Genomic DNA, 23,428 nt, shown 5'->3' with positions numbered 1-23,428 from the left:
GGGCAGATGGTATTGAAGGAACAGGTAGGATACAGAAGGAACACACATCAAAGTTGCTGGTGAACGCAGCAGGCCAGGCAGCATCTGTAGGAAGAGGTGCAGTCGACGTTTCAGGCCGAGACCCTTCGTCAGGACTAACTGAAGGAAGAGTGAGTAAGGGATTTGAAAGTTGGAGGGGGAGGAGGAGATCCAAAATGATAGGAGAAGACAGGAGGGGGAGGGATAGAGCCAAGAGCTGGACAGGTGATAGGCAAAAGGGGATAGATGTGGAAAGGAAGTTTCCCATGGAAGGGGAGTCTGGGACAAGAGGGCACAGCCTCAAGATAGAAGGGTGTCCACATAAGACAGAGATGTGGAAAAATTTCTTTAGCCAGCGGGTGGTGAATTTCTGGAATTTATTACTACAGGCAGCTGTGGAGGCCAGGTCGTTGGGTATATTCAAAGCAGGGCTTGACAGGTTTTTGATTGGACACAAAGGTTACGGGAAGAAGGCCGGGGAATGGGGCTGAGGAGGGGAAAAAAGGATCAACCATGATTGAATGGCAAAGCAGACTTGATGGGTCAAATGGCCTAATTCTGCTCCTGTGTCTTACGATCACATAATCCCTGCCGCTGTCTGTAAAGAGTTGTACTCCTCCCCTTGACGACTTAAGTTTCCTCCCACATTCCAAAGACATATAGTAAGGGTTAATAAGTTGCAGGTATGCTATATTGGTACCAGAAGCAAGGTAACACTTGCGGGTTGAAAGCACAATCCTCGCTGAATTGGTTTGACACCTATGATCTATTTTATTGTATGTTTCAGTTTACATTCGACAAATAGAGCTAATCTTTTAAAAAAATCTTTTGAAAAGTGCAAGGCTCAAAGTAGAATAAGGGAATACAGTTGCAAAGCACAAATGCACTGGAAGAGTCACATTTAAGTAGTAAAGAAACAAATGAGTTTGTCAGATGAGATGAGGGAGAGCAAAGGAGGGCAATATTAAAGCTGGAAATTAAACAAGAAATTCTGCATATACTGAAAATCCAGATAAACACATACAAAATGCTGGACGAACTCAGCAGGTCAGTCAGCATCTATGGAAATGAATAAACTGTCAACATTTTGGGGATGATTAAGAGTCTCGGCCCAAAACCAACTGTTTCAAAGATTCAAGATTCAAACTACATTTATAGAATGGATAAGAATGTATAAATTATAAAAACTTGACACTTGTCTGCTTACTGGCAGCCACAAAGCAAGAAACCTAAAAGAACCCAATTAAAAATAAAGACCAACACCCAAAGCACAGAGAAAGGGAAAAAGCACAAATCATGCAAACAATAAAAGCAAGCAACAGCATTCTCAAACAAATTGAGTCCTTGGATCCGAATCCCTGGAGTTGATTCTTTTCCCCAGATGCTGTCTGATCTGCTCAGTTCCTCTAACATTTTGCATGCATCATGTTACTGGAAATGGGCCGCCTTAGTGGTAGCATGGAGACTCAGCTCAGAAATTATTTTGGTGTCAAATCAGTCAAGTTTTAGACAAGTAAAGGGGGAGAGTAATAGAGTGTGATGGTGAAAAGAGCAAACGTGATTGTTTTAATCCTCCCTGCACTTAGGTGTATGAAGTTTCTGCACATTCAGTACTAGACTTTAGATGGCTTGATAAATTGGAGACAATTAAATGATTATGAGAAATTATGGTCAGGTAAAGCTATTGACCAGCATTCAATGGAGTCAGCTATCACATTTCCTCTAACCATGTTGCTGATTGACAAGGACAAATCCTTCTGGAAGGAGGCAGTATACAAGTATGGGCTGAGAATCCATTATTGGTAACTGGCTGAAAATGGTATGGACAAGAATGAGCGAATACTCCCTTTTAGATGGCAGTGGAAAGTTGAAGCTGACAGGGCAAGTAAATGATTAAAAGGTATTAAAGGCAGAATAAAAAATCTCTATTAAATCATATCTAGTACACCAATGCCACTTTATTTTAAGTAGGAATTGCGACTACTCTAACACAGACTGAAGTAAGACTTTCCAGGCGCAGACCCATGGTCTCGCGAGACTAACAGATGCCACCATGCTGTATTGGGAACCCTTATTAGTTACTCCCCAAAATAACTACAAATGCCTTCAGGGACTTACAGTTTTAAAACAATATATACACAAGTATTATTAAACATAAATGATATACCATACCATCATCATCGTGTTCATCATGGTGCCCCTCGGCCTCAGTATTTTCTTCACCCTGTTCCTCATGTTCATCATGATGATCATCTTCCCCAGCTACGCCCTCAACCACTTCAACCTTGAACACAGTTATAATGGACATTCTGATCATTACATTATTATCTAACAATAATTTTTTTTGAAGTGCACTTAATAGAGTAGAAATCATCACCATTATTTATAAGCAAATATGTTTCTAACACCCCCCAAAATGGTCAATGCTTGGGACTTCTTTTGTTTAAATATAGCCAATACTAAGGAGAGCAAAGAACCTGTCAGGATGCTCAGTGCTGGCCAATACAAAACCATCCATTACACTTGCCTAATTGAACAATCAGCTACTGAAAATTAAGCTGCATTAATAACTAAATTAGGAATAATCGTCAATCTTGGGAAGAATTTCTGATCATTCACATGCTTGTACACTTCAGCTTTTGTGTGCTTAATAGCAAAGTGTACAAGTATTACTTGATTTCTATGGACTTTATGTTCTTGAATATAGAATTAAAATGTGTGTATTTACTAAATACACATGGTTAGTAAACTTTATTGATGCATATTTTACTAACTAGGCTTGTGGCCTGATGCCAGGCAAATAACCTCAATGTCAGCAAGACAAAGAAGATGGTTATTGATTGCATGAGAACTCTCACACACCCCTCTTTATATCAGCAGCACTACAGTGGAAACTGCAAACAGTTTCAAACTCCTGGGAGTGTACATCCCACACAATCCTTCATGGCCACAGAACACATTTTAACACAATTAAGAAGGCTCACCAATGCCTGTACTTTCTGGGGAAACTGAAGAAAACTAAACTATGCCGATCAATATCTACGACCTTCCACAGATATACAGTAGAGACCATCCTAATGTTCTGCATCACTGCATAGTATGGAACTGCAATGTGGCAGACAGGAAGGCACTACAACGGGTAGTCTAAACTGCCCAACGCATCACCAGCATCAGCCTACCTGCCATCAAGGACACATGTACAGAAAAATGCTAGAAAAGTGCCAGTAACATTATGAAGGACCCCACCCACCCTGCTCATTGACGGTTTGCCCCACTCCCATCAGGGAGGAGGCTACATGGTCTCTTGCCAGGACGACAACAAAAATAGTTACTATCCCCCAAGCATTAAGGTTGATCAACACTTCCACCCAGTAACCCACCCCTCCACAGCCCCTACCACTACTACTTTATCAATTCCTGTCATTCACCTTATGTACAGACACTTGATTCAGGCTAACATCACTTTATGGACATACAATCAATGTATACAAGCTATCTTACATATTTATATTTATTGTTTTAATTAATATGTTCTTATATCTTTGTGGTTTTTGCTGGTGCTGCATCAGATCTGGAGCAACAATTATTTCATTCTCCTTGTGAACTAGAAATGACATTAAGCAATCTTGAATATTAAAATTTAACTATATTGAGTGTATACATGATTTTTATTAAAAATAGCAAACATATTGTATTTTAAATAGTTCCAAGATGTTAAACTGAAGGATAATAAAAATGTAAAATATCTATCCCATTGCTCATGGTCAATAAAGTCATCAAATGCCACAAACTATAGGGCTAAATTTAGTAGCCAGCTACAATTTAAAAATTTACACTGACAATAATTCCAAAAACAATTAGAGATAAGTTAAAGGAAAAATAATCTACATAATGTGTCTGGGTCTTGCAAGATATTTCAATAATTCTATAACACTTCCTTTCCTATCAGTTTGCATTTCACATTAAGATCTTTTCCTTTTTAATTACACAGTACTTTCAAGAATAAACTTCAGAAAACATTTGGAAAGCAATATTTAAATACTTTTTTTTATAATGCAATATTTTCTCTATTCTCAGCAAAAATAACCTTAACATTCCTAACTTCTTGCCCTCTGCATTCTTTGAAAATACTAACTCATTAGAATGACCAACTGAACAGATTGTTTTCAGTTCCAAATGAGTTAAAAATCACTTGAACAACTTGAACCGTGATGACAAAATATTTTATTCCACATATGCTCTACAAATCTAAGAAACGCGTGTAAATAGAGCTGCACCAGGAATATTTTATTGAAGAATATGACAATTATTACATACTTTGTTTAAATACATTGAACAAAAACAATTTAAATAACAAAGGGTCAAATTTGAAAGTCTGCGGTGAGAGAAACAGTTGTTGCTGGACTAGGTTCCTCTGTACAGATGTTGCCCAACTCAACTATTTTTAATGATTTATTTGTATTTCATGCTTCTAGCATCTGTAGTTTTGATTTTAAATTTTTTTAAAAACTCAAACTGCGTGTTTTGTGTTTGTGAGACATCTGAACAAACGAGCTTAAACTACACAAATAAAATTTACAAAGTTCAAAATTCAAAGTAAATTTATTATCAAAGTACATACATGTCACCACATACAATGCAAAGATTCATTTTCTTGCAGGCATTCACAGTAGATACAAGAAGCAATAGAAGCAATGAAAGACCAAACACAATAGGATGGACAACCAACCAATGTGCAAAAGACAACAAACTACGCAAATAAATGTGATACATATCAATAACATAAGATGAAGAGACCTTGAAAGTGAGTTCATAGGTTGTGGGAAAAGTTCAGTGATGGGATGAATGAAGTTATACCCTCTGGTTCAAGAGCCTGATGGTTGAAGGATAATAACGGTTTCTGAACCTGGTAGTGAGTCCTGAGGCTCCTCTACCTTCTTCCTAAAGGCAGTAGTGAGAAGAGAGCATGGCCTGGATGGTGGGGGTCCTTGATGATGGATACTGCTTTCCTGCAACAGTGTTCTGTGTAGATAGGCTCAATGGTGGGAGCAGCTTTACCCTGTGGCAGACTGAACTGTACCAACTACTCTTTGTAGGCATTTCTGTTCAAGGGTATTGATGTTTTCACACCGGATGTGATGCAACCAATGTGCTCTCCACCACATATCTATAGAAGTTTGTCAAAGTTTTAGATGATGTATTGAATATTCGCAAACTTCTAAGAAAGTAGAGGTACCGCTGTGCTTACTTCGTAATGGACGTAAATGCTGAGCCCAGAGCAGATCTTCTGAAATGATAACACTGAGGAATTTAAAGTTGATGAAACTCTCCACTTTTGATTCCCCAGTGAGACTGGCTCATGGACCTCCCACTTCCTCTTCTTAAAGTCAATTATCAGCTCCTTGGACTTACTAACAGCAAATGAGAAGCTGTTGTGGTACCACTCAGCCAGAATTTCAATCTCATCTCCCTCCTATATGCTGATTCGTCACGGCCTTAGATTCAGCCGATGACAGTTTTGTCATCGGCAAACTTAAATATGGCACAATCTACAACACCCAACAGTTTCAGCAAGTAAAAAAATCGGTAACATTACCTCTTCAACATCTGCCGTGACAATATCATCTTGCTCTTCATCCCTTCCTCTAACAGGTTGTGACTGACTGATGCGTCTCTGTTGAGGATTTCGAATGATGTATGAAGACTGTGACTGGCTGGAGCTGCAAAAGATGTTGAATTACAAAAACAATTCTACGACTAAAATCACCTCGCTGAAAATTAAACAAAATGACAGATGTAAAATTACCTGCTGGATTGATCAGAGGATTGCCTTGGAGGAAGTGGCTCTACAGAGAAGAGTTCTTCACTACCTTGCATAGCATCCAGACTTGTGCTTGCCAACGTAAAAGGAGCTGTTGGGCGTGCAATTCCCATTCTGACAGGAACAATGAGGGATTCTGCCACATTACAGAGCTCCTCTACGGCATAGGGTAGAAGTGCCTGGAATACCCTCTTGCACTTGCCAATTGGTTGAGGTACGAAATTGCTACAAAAATAGGAAACATCTGTAGAAACTGCAAAGATTAGGTAGCATAAACTCTTCAGTAAACCTGGGTTCAAGAATAATTCAACCAGGATTAACCCAACACTCCTACATTGTCCTTAAATTCCTAGAAGTCTACATGATTTTACTCAGCAATCTAACACTATGATCACAACTACAAGAACAAGTTTCTGCAAAAGAGAATGGACATTATTTATATTATCTATTCAAAATTGTTAGCTTAAATTATCAAGCTATTACTAAATGATACTGTTAAGTGAAGTGAAATAGACCATTTTAGTTCACATCTTTATATGCCAATTCTGAAATACAAGTTTAATGATCTCAAAGTTCTAAAATGTTTGGAAGAATCAAGTGCAATAAAAAATTCACAATTTCTTCAAATTTGACTATACATGAAAAGGTTGACACTATTTTAGTATATAAACAGTTTCTTACTTTTTTTTCTTTGATGAAGCCATTTCCACACTAAGTATGACAAACACTCTTGCTACTGAGCGCAGAAATCTCATGGTAACAGAGATAGCTTCTTCTCGACGCCCTGGAGTATACTTATTCTGTAGCTCCTTCACCAGTGTTCCAAGTAGAGTATCCAAAAGCTTCAAAATATATATTTTTAAAAAGGTTAAAGTAGTTTACTAAATCTGTTGATATTTTGATACACACTTGAAAGCAGCATGAAGGAAAAGGAACACATATCCATCTACCACAAGGTGACATTTAGTAGAATTTAATAAGGCAAAACTGTAATGTCTCCATATGTAAAAGTTGAAGACACCATATGCACTTTCACTCCGAAACAAAATGTAGCAAAGTTAACTGAGCCAATCCTGAATGAAGGCTATTGCAGTGCTGCGGGCATCCAGGACTAGAAGGCATAGCCTCAGAATATAATGACATTCACTCAGAACAGTAGGAAAATTTCTTTAACCAGAGGGTGGTGAAACTGTGGAGTTCATCGTTACAGACAGCTGAGACCAAGTCATTTGGGTATATTTAAAGCAGAAGTTGATTAATAACTATTTCAAAGGTTACAGAGAGAAGGCAAGAGCATGAGACTGAGAGGGATAATAAATCAGCCAGGACAGATGGACCAAATGGCCTATTTCTACTCCTATTCTTATGGTGATGAACAAAAGTACTTAGAGATACTTACCAGGATGTCAGCTGTACACTTTACAATGAGACAGTGAGTGAAGCAGTCCAACCGGATAGTGCCACTTTGTTGAGAAAGGTATACCTGTTCTTCTGGCAGTAGATGAGCTATCCGACTGCTGGCACTCAGCCTAAAACAAATGAAAAAAAGAGAGAATGGTGCTCTTTCTTTTCACAAACTACATTGCATGAAAACAGAAACTTGCATCTACTTACGGATCCTTGCTTTCTTGTGATCCAAACATTATCATAGATTTCAATGCATTCCAGTCCTGAAGGACACGCTCCAAAGCTAGCTGAGCAAATCGAGGGGGTTCCAAGTCGTGATCAGGCATATCAGAATCTGTGAAAGAACCAAAGAAAAATAGCAGGTAATGCTGATATAGAAATGTAAACAAATATAAGAAAAAAATTACCATATTTTAAATTACCTATTTTTTCCACTAAAGCATTTTTAACAGAAAATAACATTTTACAGTTTCTTAATTCTATCATGTGTTCATCCAAGAACATTTTAGTATGGAACAGACATGACCACAGATTAAAATACAGGGGACCAACACCTGCAAGAAACACACAACTGCAGGAGTGATTCCAAACAAGATGACTTCCAACTTCCACTAGGATCACCACACACAAAACGTTGGAGGAACTCAGCAAGACAGGCAGCATCTACGGAGGGGGAAAAGCAGCTGATGCCTTGGGCTGAGAATCCACTCAGATTTTGCTTTTAGTTTGTCGCAAATGTCAGTATCTCATGCTTAGCACAGAACTGGCACTAAGATTTTGTTTTTAAAACACACCTCCAAGCAAGTTTGTAACAAATGCCTTTAACATGTGCTTAGCTCTGGCAAGAAGTTTTATCCATCCTTTATGCTTTGCAATATTCAACGTTTAAAACAAAAACCCTTAAAGAACTTGGAAATTAGCAAAATCTAGTGCTAGTGCAATGGTTCTCAACCTTTTTCTTCTCGTGGCCCACTTGACTTTCACTTATCTCTGTGGCTTCCACCTTCCATAATCTGAGATGAAGTATTTTTGTCAACTGTACTAATTATTCTAATATAGTCAATATTTGTTTTAACAGGTGATAGGTATTATGTTATTATACATGTAAATTCTACGTGGCAACAAAGACTGTGCACTCACTAAGAAAAGGGAATTGAACATCCTTTCAAAATTAAGTATTCGGGATTAAGTTGTGGTGGTAGATAGTGATGCAGTGGAAACCACACACATTCTCACCTTTGCAGATTTAGCCATTTCTGGCAGATGACCCCCGCCCCCCACTCATGTCACATTTTAAGTATTGTAACACACAGGGGCCAGTGGAAGGCAAACAGAAATAGCTTCCTGCTGCATACCCACTGACTGGGTTTACTGCAGACAGCACCGCCCAATTGTATTACATAGATGGAGAAGGATTATTTATTTTGCATGTAATTTGATTATTTATTGCTAAATATACTAGCACTAGACTCTGAAGTGACAATATCTCCCAAATGAGAATAAAGGAATATAAATGTTGCTTCGTTCAATAGTCACAATAGTTTACAAGTTCTTTAAGTTTTTGTGCTTAAAATGTTGAATACTGCAAAGCATAATAAGATTTAAAAACTTCTGCCAGTTCAGTGCTTGCCATTGTTGACTTCTAGACCAGTGCAATATAGCACAGATGTCAGGAACATGCTGGAAACCAAATGATGGCACATTCAGTTTTCTATTTCACCACAAGACTGACTCAGCAGTGAGCTTAGTTATTCGAGCCAAATGGCTAGATCCCTTCCTCTAGACTCTCAGCTTTATGCAAGTCACTTCTGATGTGCAATCCCAATGATCTGACAGGGTTACTGACCTGGATTGAAAGGACAGTGCAGATAACTATCCCCCCCAGAAAAACTTGTATGAATGTATCTATTCAGACTGATGGACAGCCAATGCTGGCTAGAGGCAGGGTGCACACGACATCAGAACCGAACGCACTGCTGCAACCACTATAGCTTTATTCACCAGTTTCCACCTAACAGTTAAATGAAGGTGATCTTCTCTCCCCACCCCAACCCCAAAAATTGCTTTAATGAAACGATGGCAGTTGATAAAATAACTACATTCACAAATTTCTTTAAACTGATACGAATTGCTCTACCTTGGGAGAGATATTTGAAAACTATGAAAATGCCTGGTTGCTGCAAACCTCAAGATGTTGGCTTTCATACAGCCACAAAGGGTGAACACAGTTGATAAGCTAATGTGTAAGGCAACTTCAAAGTGTGGGCCGGATCTGATGTGCTCAGGCCCAATGTTTGTAATTTCAAAACAAATTTAGACTTTTTAAAATATCCTTTGCCACCTGAGCCTGAGTCATTGCTCTCGTAGAACTCTACTTCACAGGACTGCTGTGGCAGCAACCCCTAGAATTCAATGCGGCAGCAAACAATTAGTGCAGCTGTGGGAATAATGTGGGGGTGGACATGGCCAAGTGAGTGACATAAGCTGAATCAATCATCACACTCACTCATACTTAGTCACATTAAGTCTTACATTGGCTGCTGCCTTATGTTTTAAAATCCCTTCTATTTTCTTCTGACAATCTACATAAATGATAACTAATCCCTTTCTGTCAAAGTGACATCTAGAATATAAGCACAAAACAAATGTAAAAGAAATTCTCAAAACGTACATTACATTTTAATTGACTAACTTTTAATACAACCTGGATAATTTTACACACACTACAACCAGCTCTCAAAGTGCAGTGGATGTCTCACAATTCTGCACTTTAATCCTAAAAGCATTTCTTCAAAAGTTATACTGACCTTCAACATTTGCAGTCTTCCGGTTTCTATCCTCTCTTATTCGTGGTGGACGATACTGACAATGCTCGACAGTTTGCCTAGCAACAGTCTGCACTAAAAACAACAGCAGATGTTCACCCCTGTAAAGATTTTAACACTGATGAAATTTTGAATTGAGAAAGGAATTTGTATGACAAGTAGCAGAAATATTTCAGTGCACCAAGACAAAAACTGGCGACAAAGTAACAGTGATACACTTTACAAGATTGAGTTAAAAACAAACGATTCTGCTAACACTGGAAATCCTGAACAGCATACACAAAATGCATTTTGTATGTGTTGCACAGGATTAAAAGGTCAGTTTTACTTTCTATTTTTGCATTCCCTTTACAGTCTTAAATTTAAGTATTTATATATTCTTATATTATGAAAAACTATATTTTTAAAGGAAGATAGTGCACTCACTCCAAAACTATGACATTCTTTGTATTTAACCTAACTATGTTTGTGAGATTTGATACTCCTTGTCCGTTTCCAGTAACTTTGTGTTTTTCATTCCAGAATCAAGCACATTTTAAAATATTGTGACGGCACTAGAATTCTGATAGTTACAGAGCTTACACCAGGGATATTAGAAGTCAGCAATTATTTCAGCAGGTCAAAAACTTGGTTTTGTTATGATAGTTAGAAACAGTAAGTTCCAAAGGATGCTGTCACTATTTCCCCAAGCCAAACAAAAGAAAGCCTGACTGTGCTATCTTTTTTGATTCCTATGCTGAGCCCGATACTATTGTTCTCAGAGAAAACAGAAATAAAAATTGATGTGGAACTTTGAGAGAGGATTTTCTTGCTGTAAGAATTAACTTCTAGCAAGTCAGTTGCTACTACTGGACTCTATTTGGAGCTTCACAACACTGGATGAAACTTCAGAATAAACACCAACCTCTGCACAAGCTCATATACATTTTCCCCCCAAAGCAAGTGTGATTAATTTAGAAAAGTTAATGCTGAGACCTCATTTTAGCTGACCACAGAAAAGCAAAAGATAGTATGCAGGAAATAGCAGGATTAATAGGGAGACCCTTTACCAGAAATGGGAAAGTTAAAAAAGAGCAAGCTTGCAGAATATGGAAGAACAGAGGAAAGGCTTGTGGTAACACAGCTTTACTCAGAGATAAAATACGGTAACGGAACCTTTCAGCTCAACAAGCCTGCGCTGCCCAATTACACCCGTGTGACCCATTAACTTACTAACCCATTCATCTTTGGAATGTGGGAGGAAATCCACGCGGTCATGGGAAGAACGTGTGTACTCCTTACAGAAAGTGACAGGGACTGAACCCAGGTTGCAGATGCTGTAAACCATTATGCTAATTACTACTCTACCCTGCCGCTATATCTCTGTTGTCAAAATTATTTTTAAAACTACCAGGTGAAACAGAAAACACAAAAACTTCAATACAAATAAAATGAAGTGATTCTCCTAAAAAATCTGAGAGCTTAAAAATAACCAGATTGAAGATGAGGTGCTGTCCTACAAGCCTACATTTGGCATTGTAAATGGCCAATGAATGCCACAGACCAATGGAGTAGAACAAAGAACTAAAATGACAGACAGCTGAAAGTTCATCATCATCTTTGTAGAACATCTCCACTCAATAAACAATGGGATCAAGAGATCACATTAGGGAGAGCTGTATATAATACACTAAGTTGGAGGAAGTTCAAGAACCATCTGCTTTTCCTGGTAAGATCGTTCCGTCCGTTAACAATGGAAAGAAGCAAAGGCTAGATGTTACATGGTAAAATGCTGTGAGTAGGGGGGCAGTTGGTTGTAAAAGAAGAGCGAGTTGTGAGGGAACAGTCCCTTCAGAATGTTGGTTGACTGCTGAATGAATCCCTTTAGAAATGGCAGAAGTTTTATCGAATGGATTAGAAGGCAGGCACAAAAGGAGCTCTATCAATGTTCTGGTTGGGAGGAAGGGGACTGAGAACAGAAGTGAGAAAACTAATAACATGGCTGGGAGCCTTGCAAACTATGGTACAAGGAAAAACATTGTTCAAGGTAAGAGGAAAACATGTTAATGCCACTGGTGTGAAAGGCAAATCATCAGAACAGTTCTGAGAGGTGGAGAAAACCCAAGAGTGGAATGGTGTGGGAGGTGGTGCAGTTGAGGAAAAGCTCTGGGAGTCAGGGAGCTTACAATAGATATTGGTATCTAATTTTTGTTCAGAGAGAGAGAGATGTCAAGAGGAAAGTCAGGTGTAGAATAAATGAAAGTGAGAGTAGGTAGAAACTGACAAAGATCATGAAACTGTTGAAGTCAATACAAATGCAATAAACTGACATAATTTTCACCAACTCCAAAGGGATTCCATACCAGACACCCTCCCCTCAGCATTCAAAAGGTACTGTTCCCTTGCCGATACTCTGATTCACTCTTCTATCTCTATTTCAATTCACCTTCTTGTAGCATTACCCCATGCAACCAAGAGATATAATACCTATCTTTCCTACTTTGATTTCCAGCACCCAAGGACACAAACAATCTTTCCAGATGAAGGATCAATTCCCTTGCAACACACATAAAATGCCAGAGGAACTCAGCAGGTCAGACAACATCTATGGAGAGGAATAAACAGTTGATGTTTTGGGCAAAGACATTTCAACAGGACTGAAAGGGAAGGGGGAAGAAGCCAGAATAAGGTAGGGGGAAGGGAAGGGGTTCAAAATGGCAGGTGACAAGTGAAGCCTGGTGAGGGTGAAGGTAGGTGGATTGGGGAGGGTGCATGAAGCAAGAGTCCTGGAGGTGATAGACAGAAAAGTGGCTGAAGGAGGAATCTGATGGGAGAAAGGGAAGAAGGAAGAGCACCACAGGAAGGTGATAAGCAGATGAAAAGAAGGGGTAAGAGGGGAGCCAGAATGGGGAACGGATAAGGAGAGAGGGGAAGGGAAAGAAATTAACAGAAATTTCATTTCCTTGAACTCCTTTTAACTTAGCAAACTTTTAAAGCATTCGTGACATGATCTTCTCATGTTGGGATGCAAAACAGAATGGGTGATGGTTTTATGGAACTTCTCTATTCTGATTGCTGGGACAATCCTGTCACTTCAATTCTCTGCCTACTCCCATCCTGATCAGTCTTCAGTAGTTTGCCTTATTCCAACAATGCCAAAAGGTGGAAGGAACAGCATCTCATTATCATCTGGGCATTTTAGGATACATGAACCTTGATTCCCTTTTTAATTTTCTCTCCCCCCCCCCAACAGATTCATCATACTGTTTCAGTTTGCTTAATTTTTGTCTCAAGCTGCCAGTTTTTAATTGTTATCGTCACAAATTTATCTATACATTTTCATAAACATTCCCCATCCTTCCACCCTTTCCTTTCTCTGCAACTTAACTTCCTTTCTCCCCTCCCCATTCCACTTCTGATAGGAACTTGACAAGGTTGGATCCAGCTCTCTCCTCTGACGTTGGTTGACTGCTGAGTGATTCTATCATTTTCTGTTTTATATAGAACTTTACAGCACGGGACCTTTGGCCCACAATGTTGTGCCAACCCTGGAACCTACCCTTATGATCAATCTACGTAGGTCTCCAAGATCCTCCTACAAAGGCCTCTTTTTTTTTTCAAGGATTCATGTGCCTATCCAAGAGTTCCTTAAATACCATAGAACCATAAAACATCACACCACAGCATATGCCCTTCAGCCCAATGTTGTGCTGACTTCCATATCAGATTTTCAGCATTCACGTTTTTCGCTCCCACTATGTTCTGAGAAAATACAATTCATACTTCAGATGGTTCCAAGTTTCTCAAACATAAATCTTAATTATGAAAATGATTAAGCTTCACAAGCTTTGGATGGCTATTATATAAAGTTATCAGCATATAGTAAATCTTCATATCCTGTCATAAACAGAACTGCCACGTACAGTTGCTTTTTGCAGAACTCTGTCATTCTAGATACTTGCCTGCTATTTGGCAAAGTTACAAGATTGGTGGTGGTGAGGAGCCTATACAGCAAATCAAGACGTGCAGACTTCTGTCCTGCAATCAGTGTTTTACACTTGCACTTTTCCCAGCAATCACAGTATGCAGTAGGGGAAGTCCTTTTCAACCTGAAGGAGTTAAGCATAAAATTAATTATTTTAAGTCCTAGAAGAGTGCATTAACTAACACTGCACCCAATTAGCAAGAAAGTTGGCTGGTCAGAACTATTGATACAACAGCCAAAGACCAAATTAAAAGTGGGAATGGCAACTAAACATACCGTGTCATTGGATAAGAGCCATGTCTAAATTCTTTGTCATTGTTAGATGTTACATTGTTCACATTAGAGACTGAAACTTAACAGGTGTACTGAAAAGTGCTTTCATATCCCCCATACAAATGGTTTAGTTACTCACTTGCAGTCATGCCCTTTGTGACATACTCTTGCACATTCTGTACAGCAACAGAGAGACTCCAACAATCCACAAGTTCGACATTCAAAAATATCCTGCACAAAATATATCACAAAACATTAGTGCATTCAAGTTATAATGAGTGATAATGGACCAGTGCGATATTTAAAAAAAATCAAATCCATGGCACGGAACATCAAACGCTGTACACTAAAACAGCACATTGAAGTTATTAATTTTCATAAATAGAAACTATAAAGATAAAGATTAGCTTTATTTGTCACATGTACATCAAACCATAGTGAAATGCCTTGTTTGCATCAAATCGAGTTAGCGAGGATTGAATTGGGGCAACTCACAATGGTTGAGTTCGCCCTAACCCATGCGACTTTGGAATAGGAGAGGAAATCAACGCACCTGGAGGAAAACCCATGCCGTCACAGGGAGAATGCAGAAACTCCTTACAGACAGCGCGAGGAAAGAACCACAACCATTGGTTGGTGCTGTATAGCAATTCCACTAGCCACTACATTACTGTGTTGCCCCTAACTAACGTTAGTTTGTTAATTAACTAAGTAACACTTTAGTTAGTTAACTAAATTTTAAGGCTGTGAAAATCTGATTGATTAAATACAGAAATTCTAGTAGTAGTAGAGCAGGGACTTTTTAAGACAAGCGGTATATGTAACTTTATATTGCAAGGGAGATGAACTAAAATCAAGTATTTCTGTGAATGTTGCTGTAGGATTTTCTACTTGTTAAATGCATGTCAACTTCAAAACAGTCACCTTTTCTCCTTTTTCCAAAGTATAAATCCTGCAACTTTCCGCTAAATGTAGCACTCTGGAGAAAGCTCAGCCACCTGCCAAGTAAAACTAGGATGAACAGTTTGTGGCCTTCCCAGTAGTGCTCATAAAACCCAAATTTAAAAAAAAGTTTTGGAGTCCAAACCTTATAGTACTTAGTTTACGCCTCTTCACTCATTGAAGAATACACCATTCTGGGAGAGGCACAATACATTTTCTTTAAACTGATTCCTGTGAAAGGGATTGGGTAAAGGGAAGGGGGGGGTGGGGTTATCATTTGAGGAGAAACTTGCTAACTTGCTTATTTTTACTGGAGTTTAGAACAGAGATGATTACACTGAAGTACAAAACATTCCAAAAAGGTATTGATGGTGAAGTTCTTTCCTCTAGCCAGTGAGTCAGGAAATAGAACCATCATACATTCAGGATTGAAATAAAATGTTTATAAATCTCAGGAATTCTGCATGCCAGAGGGCTGAGGATTCTAAGAGTTTGAGCACATTCTGATTAACTAATGTCTGGGCACCAATGGAGTTGATTTAAAAAAAAAGTGAAATTAAAGTACAGCATCAGCCATGATCATTTGGCCCCTCATGGCCGCTCTGCTATTTGTTGAAATTATGGCTAATCTTTTATCTTCAATCACTTTCCTACCTTTCTCCATATGTCTTGATTCTGCTCCTACCCAAATATACTGATCTCTAGAACATATCAGTAATGAAATCACCCATCCCTCTTGGACAAAGGACAGCATATACAACCCTTGAGGAAGAGAATTTCTTTCTGTTTCTACTTTGTCTCTGTTCAAATTGTTGACCTCTATTTTGAGATTATAACCTTAGTTTCTAGACATCAGCCAGGGGAAATAAGTATGAACTGTGCAGCAGTTCAAAGCTTAAGCCTGATTTATACTTCTGTGTTAACTCGACGCCGTAACCTACGCAAGTGACTTACGCACGTTGTGAGCATTTACACTTGTGCGTTGGTGTGTCTGCGTCGCACTGCAATTCGCGCACGTCACGCATGCGCACACACCTGCCCGCACAAGGCTTCATGGTCATGGTAGTCTTTCTCAGGGCAAACCAGAAGCGAGCGTCTTTTTTCGTAAAAGCGAAATGTGTCCAACATAATTTCAGAGGTCTGTAAAGCTTTGTGGAAAGCATTGCAGCCAGAGTTCCTTCCCTGCTCTTCAGTCATCCAATGGGAAGCTATTGCAGCATAGGATATCACGCGATGCTATCAAGCGGACCAATCACAGCTGTTGCGTTCTGAGTTGCCGCAACACGTGGTTACATTTTGGGAGAGGTGTGCGTCGCAGCAACGCAGGCTCTCGCATAGGGTTCCGCGTCAGCTTTGCGGAGAAGCAGTACTTACAGCGACGAGTTGACGCAGAAGTATAAATCAGGCTTTACTTTGGATATTTTTAGCACTCCAATATTAATGTGCATTTCTTAGAAAGACTGTCACAGGAGAATAGATCAGGAAAAACTGATACCATACCAAGAGGATGAATTGGGGTAGGTAGAAAGGGGCATTAATGCTTGGTCAAATATGCTAGCCAAATCTTAAAGCAGCACAGAAAAATATTTGGTGAGAATTCCAGAGGTGAGGGCCTTAAAAGACCAAGATTTAAATAGGGAGATATACAAAAGACCACAGTTTGATGACCAGACTTCTGGGGGGCTATAGATCCAAAATAAATCTTCATGCAGTGACTATAAAATAAAGTTTGCCATGCGGGAGGAAGATTAATTAAGAAAGAGCCTTCACAATTAAGAAAGTGCAAAAAAGTCTGTGAGCAGCTAAGTTTAACAAAAATATCTCCTATAGCACCAATTAGGCATGTAAAGAAACAAGGTAATAAAGCAGAATGGGATACCTTGGTTGTGAGCAGTACAACTAAATGCACAAAGTATATAGTACTTTGTTGACTAACAGCTTAAGCTTCTGGAAACTTTGATTTTAATTTGTTATACAGGTATGTGTTGCTTAATGTCCACAATACTTCCTGTGAAATCGGACGTTATGTGATTTGGACGTTGTGCGAACACCATATTATATACTTAGCAAACCTATATGGAGTACTGTAGTGTACTTGTATTGACTAAATAGCCAAGAACTTACACTAGAACTGTATACTGTACACTATAATACATACACTATAATTTTTTATTTCATTTTAAACTTTCTAATTTTTTCCACTTTTTAAACTTTAATCTAAACACTTTCTTAGCCTATATCACACACAATTTATCAAAGATGATCGGGATTATCCACATCACTGTTCTCAACTTCCTCACAGTGTTCCACTGGAAGAGTTTCAGGTCGAATATCCTGCGTATGGAAGCCTTGATGCCTTTACGGTAATATTTTTGAAAGAAAATTAAAAAGAGAGATAACGCTACTATACTCAAGAGATGTGTGATACACGAGATTGGTTATGTCCGCAACATCACGTTCGCCGATCCGGACTACGGACGTATATGCGATTGGGCGTTGTCTGAATGGACATTAAGCGGCACACACCTCTATTGATATAAACTGGATTTCCCTTCATAAAAAGTACCTGGTTAATGTGCTCTGCTCCAGTCCAGGTAAAACTGCAAGTATCATTGCAGCACAGAACATATAATGGGGAGTCATCTGGATTTGTACCTGGTGGGCAAATCATGCCCATAAATATATCCTCCTCCTTTTCACCAGAGACATCACCTGAGGGTGAAAAATTATAGAGTCAATTCACTGGGAGCATTCAGACATCAAAAATTATAACCTGGAGATACACTCAGTGGCTACTTTATTAGAGACCCCTTGTACCTAAAAAAGTGGCCACTAAGTGTATGTTCATGGTATTCTGTTGTGTAGCCCATTCGTTGCAAGATTCAATGTGTTGTGCATTCAGAGATGTTATTCTGCACACCACAGTTGTAAAACGTGGTTATTTGAGTTACTATCTTCTTCCTGTCAACTTAAACCAGTCTGGTCTTTCTCCACTGACCTCTCTCATTAGCAAGGTGTTTTCATCCACAGAATTGCCACTCACAGGATGATTTTTTTTCCCTCCTACCATTCTCAATGAACTCTAGAGACTGCTGTATGTGAAAATCCCAGGAGATCAGCAGTGTCTCAGATACTCAACCATCCTATCTGGCATCAATGATCATTTTATGGTCAATCGTTTAGATCACATTTCTTCCCCATTCTAATATTTGATCTGAATTACAAATGAACCTCTTGACCATGCCTGCATGCTTTTAAGCATTGCACTGCTGCCACTTGATCAATGATTAGATATTTGCATTAACGAGGTGTACATAACAAACTGGCCACTAATTATAGATGCAAAATAAGCCACATTGAAAAGTTGAAACCAAATTCCAGAACATATTAAATAGACGAATGGCTTAACTTGTCACCTTGACAGCCAACTAAATAAAGTATCAGAACTATCTGATAAAAACCGGAGTGACCATTTTATTCTGAATCATCACGTGGGCAAGCAGATATCATGTACCTAGATTTCTGATACCTTTCAACTAGCTACAGTAAAACAAATAATCTCCTTAAAATAAGATAGCCAAAAAAACTTAATTGATGGGCTTCAAGAGAATTAAGAAGAATAGTCATGACTAATAATTCCTCCAGTTGACGTTTGGACACTCCAATCATTATACCTTTTATAAAGGGTCTTCAAAATGATTGTGATAGCATTCTTGTTAGTTGGGCAGAGAGTAGTTTACCATATTTACATATCTGGGGACCAAGTTAAATCATCTGAAAGCTCATAGGCTCATAGGTTAAAAAAAGCTTGGTAATTTTCACTATTCTGTCAGCTAGAATTCCTTGTGTCTCCGGTTTGACATTTCTGGCACTTTTTTTTGTTTCAGAATCACTTATAATGCACTTGGAAAATCAGATTCTCTGAAAAGCTAATAGAAAGCTCCAAACAGGATTCTTGTGGTTCAACAGTAGCTATTCAACATTTATCCACCTGCCTATAACTGAACAGATTAATTTCCAGGATACTAAGAAATCATTGAGCTGCTGCAACTTTGCCATGAAAATGTTACAAAGATTTTGTCCATAAAAGCAGAAATGGGGGGGGGGGGTAGAAAGAGGGGGAGGTCTACATTACAATCCTCAAATCTAATACCAATGCATAATTCAACTAATCTTTGGAAAGGCTTCCTGTCCAGAAAAGCCCAACATCAAGGCCTCAATGGGAATACTGACCCTGCTGAGCTCCTCCAGCATACTTTGTTACTTTGGATTTCCAGCATCTGCAGAATCTCTTGTTTAGGAATATCGTTATTTCTGTTCACACTGGGGATTCAAGCCATGTTCTAGAAAATGCTTCACAACCACTTGTGGGGATTAAGCCTTTACATGGGAAAAGACTGCAAACCACTATGTCATAACTTGACAATGAATTCAATCACTATTTCATTATTCATAGAGTTATAGAGAAACACAGCATGGATATTCTCCTCAAACAATAGTTACCTTTGGCTATTTTCTGAGCTGTTTCCAGAATAGTAATTGCAGCTGGATAAGCTCTCCCACCAACAGCTAGCATAAAAGGTGTCATTCCTCTAGCATCCCTGAAAATGCACAAGATAAACAATAAATCAGATTCTGACTTACAATTGACAATACATTTAAAATACAACTCATTAGCATCATCCCCTATTAGAAACTGATAATGTAATTTATCCAGCACTGCCATGACTAAGGAACAATGGTTCATGTTTGCTTCTTGAACTGTCCCTAGATTATTAGTTTTTTTAAATAGGAGTACAAAAAATCTATAGTAGATTCTACAGAATGAAATAAACAAGATACATAAGCAGTCATTGCAAAACTGAAGGCAATTCCTCACAAAATTTAGTGGATTAATTTACAAGCTGCAGTGGGTTGCAAACTCAGCCAGCTCCATCACAGGTACTAGCCTCCCTAGCATCGAAAACATCTTCAAAAGGTGATGCCTCAAAAAGGTGACTTCCATCATTAAGAACTCCCAACTCCCAAGATCTGCTCTTTTATTACTACCAGAGAGGAGATAGAGTGTCTATAAAAAGTAATTGAAAAAGTATTTTACAACATTGAATAACAGTGGATTTAATTAGCTTTTTTTGACACTAATCAATACAAAAAGACTCTTCCATGTCAAAGTGAAAACAGATCTCTACAAAGTGATCTAAATTAATTACAAATATAAAACACCAAATAATTGATTGGATAAGTATTCACCCCCTTCAAGTCAGTATTTAGTATATGCACCTTTGACAGCAATTCAGCGTGAATCTAAGTGGATAGGTCTCTATCAGCTTTGCACATCTGAACACTGCAATTTTTCCCTATTCTTCTTTACAAAACTGCTCAAGTTCTGTCAGATAGCACAGGGATCATGCGTGAACAGTCCTTTTCAAGTCCAGTCACAAACGTTCAATCGGATTGAGGTCTGGACTGACTTGGCCACTCCAGGACATTAACTTGTGTTTAAACCATTCCTATGCAGCTTTGTCTTTATGCTTGGGGTAATTGTCTTGATGGAAAACAAATCTTCTCCCAAGTCATAGTTCTCTTGCAGACTGCATCAGGTTTTTCTCCAGGATTTCCCTGTATTTTGCAGCATTTAATTTACCCTCTACCTTCACAAGCCTTCCAGTGCCTGCTGCAATGAAGTATGGTGCAGACACCACCATGCTTCATGGTACAGTTGGTGTGTTTTGGATGTGCTGTGTAACATAGAATTTAGTCTGATGGCCAAAAGGCTCAATTTTGATTTCACCAGACCATAGAATCCTCTTCCAGCTGACTTCAGAGTTTCTCACTTGCCTTCTGGCAAACTCTAGCCAAGATTTCACGTGAGTTTTTTTTCTAAACAGTAGCATTTTCTTTGCCACTCTCACATAAAGGCGTGACTGGTGAAGCACCAGAGCAGCAGTTGTATGTGCAACCTCTCCCATTTCAGCCATGGAGGCTTGTAACTCATCCAAAGTTGTCATAGGTCTCTTGGTGGCCTCCCTCACTAGTCCCCTTCTTGCACAGTCACTCAGTTTTTGAGGGCAGCCTGCTCTATGCAGATTTACAGCTGCGCCATATTCTTTCCATTTCCTGATGATTGAACTCCAAGTGATATTCAGTGATTTGGAAATCTTCTTGTATCCACCTCACGACTTGTGCTTTTCAATAAATCCAAGGGTTGCTTGGAGTGTTCTTTTCTCTTCATGGTGTAGTTTTTGCCAGGATACTGACTCACCAGCAGTTGGACCTTACAGATACAGGTGTATTTTTACTACAATCCATTGAAACACCTTGACTCTTCACAAGTCTCAAAAAGCAAATCTCCATTTTACTAATTAGATGACTTCTAAAACCAATTGGCTGTACCAGTGATGATCTGGTATGTCATATTAGAGGGGTTTGAATGCTCATGTAATCAATTATTTTAGGTTTTATATTTGTAATTAATTTAGATCACTTTGTAGAGATATGTTTTCACCTTGACATGAAAGAGTTGAAGGGTTTCGGCTCGAAACGTCAACTATACTTTTTTCCATAAATGCTGCCTGGCCTGATGAGTTCCTTCAGCATTTTGTGTGAGCTGTTCGGATTTCCAGCATCTGCAGATTTTCTCTTATTTGAGGGTCTTTTTCTATTGATCAGTGTCAAAAAAGCCAAATTAAATCCACTGTGATTCAATGTTGTAAAACAATAAAACATGAAAACTTCCACGGAGGAGTGAATACTTTTTAACGGCACTGTACACAAGTCTGAAGACACACACACACTGAAGTTTTAGGAGCAGCTTCTTCCCCTTTACCATCAGATTTCTGAACAAAAACTTAACCCATTAACACCAACTCACTTTTTTGCTTTCTTTCTGCACTAATTATTTAATTTTTTAATATATATTTCTTATTGTGATGTATTTTTTATGTATTGCTGCTGCAAAACATAAAATACTCTGCAGATGCTGGGGTCAAAGCAACACTCACAACACGTTGGGAGGATCTCAGCAGGTCGGGCAGCATCCGTGGAAATGATCAGTCAACTTTTCGGGCCAGAACCCTTCGTGACGAAGGGTTCCGGTCCAGAACGTTGACTGATCGTTTCCACGGATGCTGTCCGACCTGCTGAGTTCCTCCAGCGTGTTGTGAGTGTTGCTGCAAAATATATTTCATGATATATGTCGGTAATATTAAACCTGATTCTGATACATACCACCCAAACCTATGCTGTGAGGAAAGAAATGCTTTCAGATTCTTTGCACTTACTTAGGAATTCACTATGCACATTTAAAAACTGGCTTGTCACTACCCCATTCTCCCGTACCATGTACTGCAACTAGATAACATCACCATCTTATCAATGCTGTATCAAATCCAATGTTTCAAAAGCAGCAATGTTTCTTTCTAGTTGATGCAGATCCACAAGAATTAGAATCAGATTTATTATCACCAGCATGTGTCGTGAAATTTGTTAACTTAGCAGCAGTCCAATGCAATACATAATAGAGGGAAAAAATAATAAGTAAATCAGTTACAGCATACATATATTGAATAGATTAAAAATCGTGCAAAAACAGAAATAATACATTAAAAAAGTAAGGTAGTGTTCACGGGTTCAATGCCCATTTAGGAATCAGATGGCAGAAGGGAAGAACCTGTTCCTGAATCGCTGAGTGTGTGCCTTCAGGCTTCTGCACCTCTTACCTGATGTTAACAGTGAGAAAAGGGCATGCCCTGGATGCTGGAGGTCCTTAAAAAAGGATGCTGCCTTTCTGAGACACCGCTCCCTCACAATGTCCTGAGTACTTTGTAGGTTCGTACCCAAAATGGAGCTGACTAAATTTACAACCCTCTGCAGCTTCTTTCGGTCCTGTGCAGTCGTCGTGCCCCCACCCCCCCCACCACCCCCCATTCCAGACAGTGATGTAGCCTGCCAGAATGCTCTCCATGGTACATTTACAGAAGTTTTTGAGTATATTTGTTGACATACCAAATCTCTTCAAACTCCTAATACAGTACAGTCGCTGTCCTGCCTTCTTTATATTTGCATTGATATGTTTCGACCAGGTTAGGTCCTCAGAGAGCTTGACACCTAGGAGCTGTAATGACTTTATTCTTATATAAATCTGTTGCAAAACCTGTTTCAGTAATGCACCTCACTTAC

At 38.9% G+C, this 23,428-nt stretch overlaps 1 protein-coding gene across 13 annotated transcripts in view; it reads right to left on the bottom strand.

Annotated features, from left to right (window-relative positions):
- ubr5 (ubiquitin protein ligase E3 component n-recognin 5) overlaps positions 1 to 23,428 on the bottom strand; it is a 198,219-nt gene that overhangs the window by 52,861 nt on the left and 121,930 nt on the right. For all 13 annotated transcript variants that reach the window (XM_072262022.1, XM_072262030.1, XM_072262040.1 and 10 more), the window contains 11 exons: positions 19,754 to 19,851; positions 17,817 to 17,962; positions 14,448 to 14,539; positions 14,013 to 14,159; positions 10,054 to 10,172; positions 7,454 to 7,580; positions 7,239 to 7,368; positions 6,521 to 6,681; positions 5,825 to 6,064; positions 5,615 to 5,738; positions 2,191 to 2,302 (listed from right to left, as the gene is read on the bottom strand). In XM_072262022.1, coding sequence (XP_072118123.1) covers positions 2,191 to 2,302; positions 5,615 to 5,738; positions 5,825 to 6,064; positions 6,521 to 6,681; positions 7,239 to 7,368; positions 7,454 to 7,580; positions 10,054 to 10,172; positions 14,013 to 14,159; positions 14,448 to 14,539; positions 17,817 to 17,962; positions 19,754 to 19,851 — 1,496 coding nt within the window. The remainder of the gene's footprint in view (positions 1 to 2,190; positions 2,303 to 5,614; positions 5,739 to 5,824; positions 6,065 to 6,520; positions 6,682 to 7,238; positions 7,369 to 7,453; positions 7,581 to 10,053; positions 10,173 to 14,012; positions 14,160 to 14,447; positions 14,540 to 17,816; positions 17,963 to 19,753; positions 19,852 to 23,428) is intronic.

Source organism: Mobula birostris, chromosome 1 (genome assembly GCF_030028105.1).
Source record: "Mobula birostris isolate sMobBir1 chromosome 1, sMobBir1.hap1, whole genome shotgun sequence".
Taxonomy (NCBI): domain Eukaryota; kingdom Metazoa; phylum Chordata; class Chondrichthyes; order Myliobatiformes; family Myliobatidae; genus Mobula; species Mobula birostris.
Note: the sequence above shows the minus strand (reverse complement) of the source record. Positions and strands in the feature narration are given on the sequence as shown.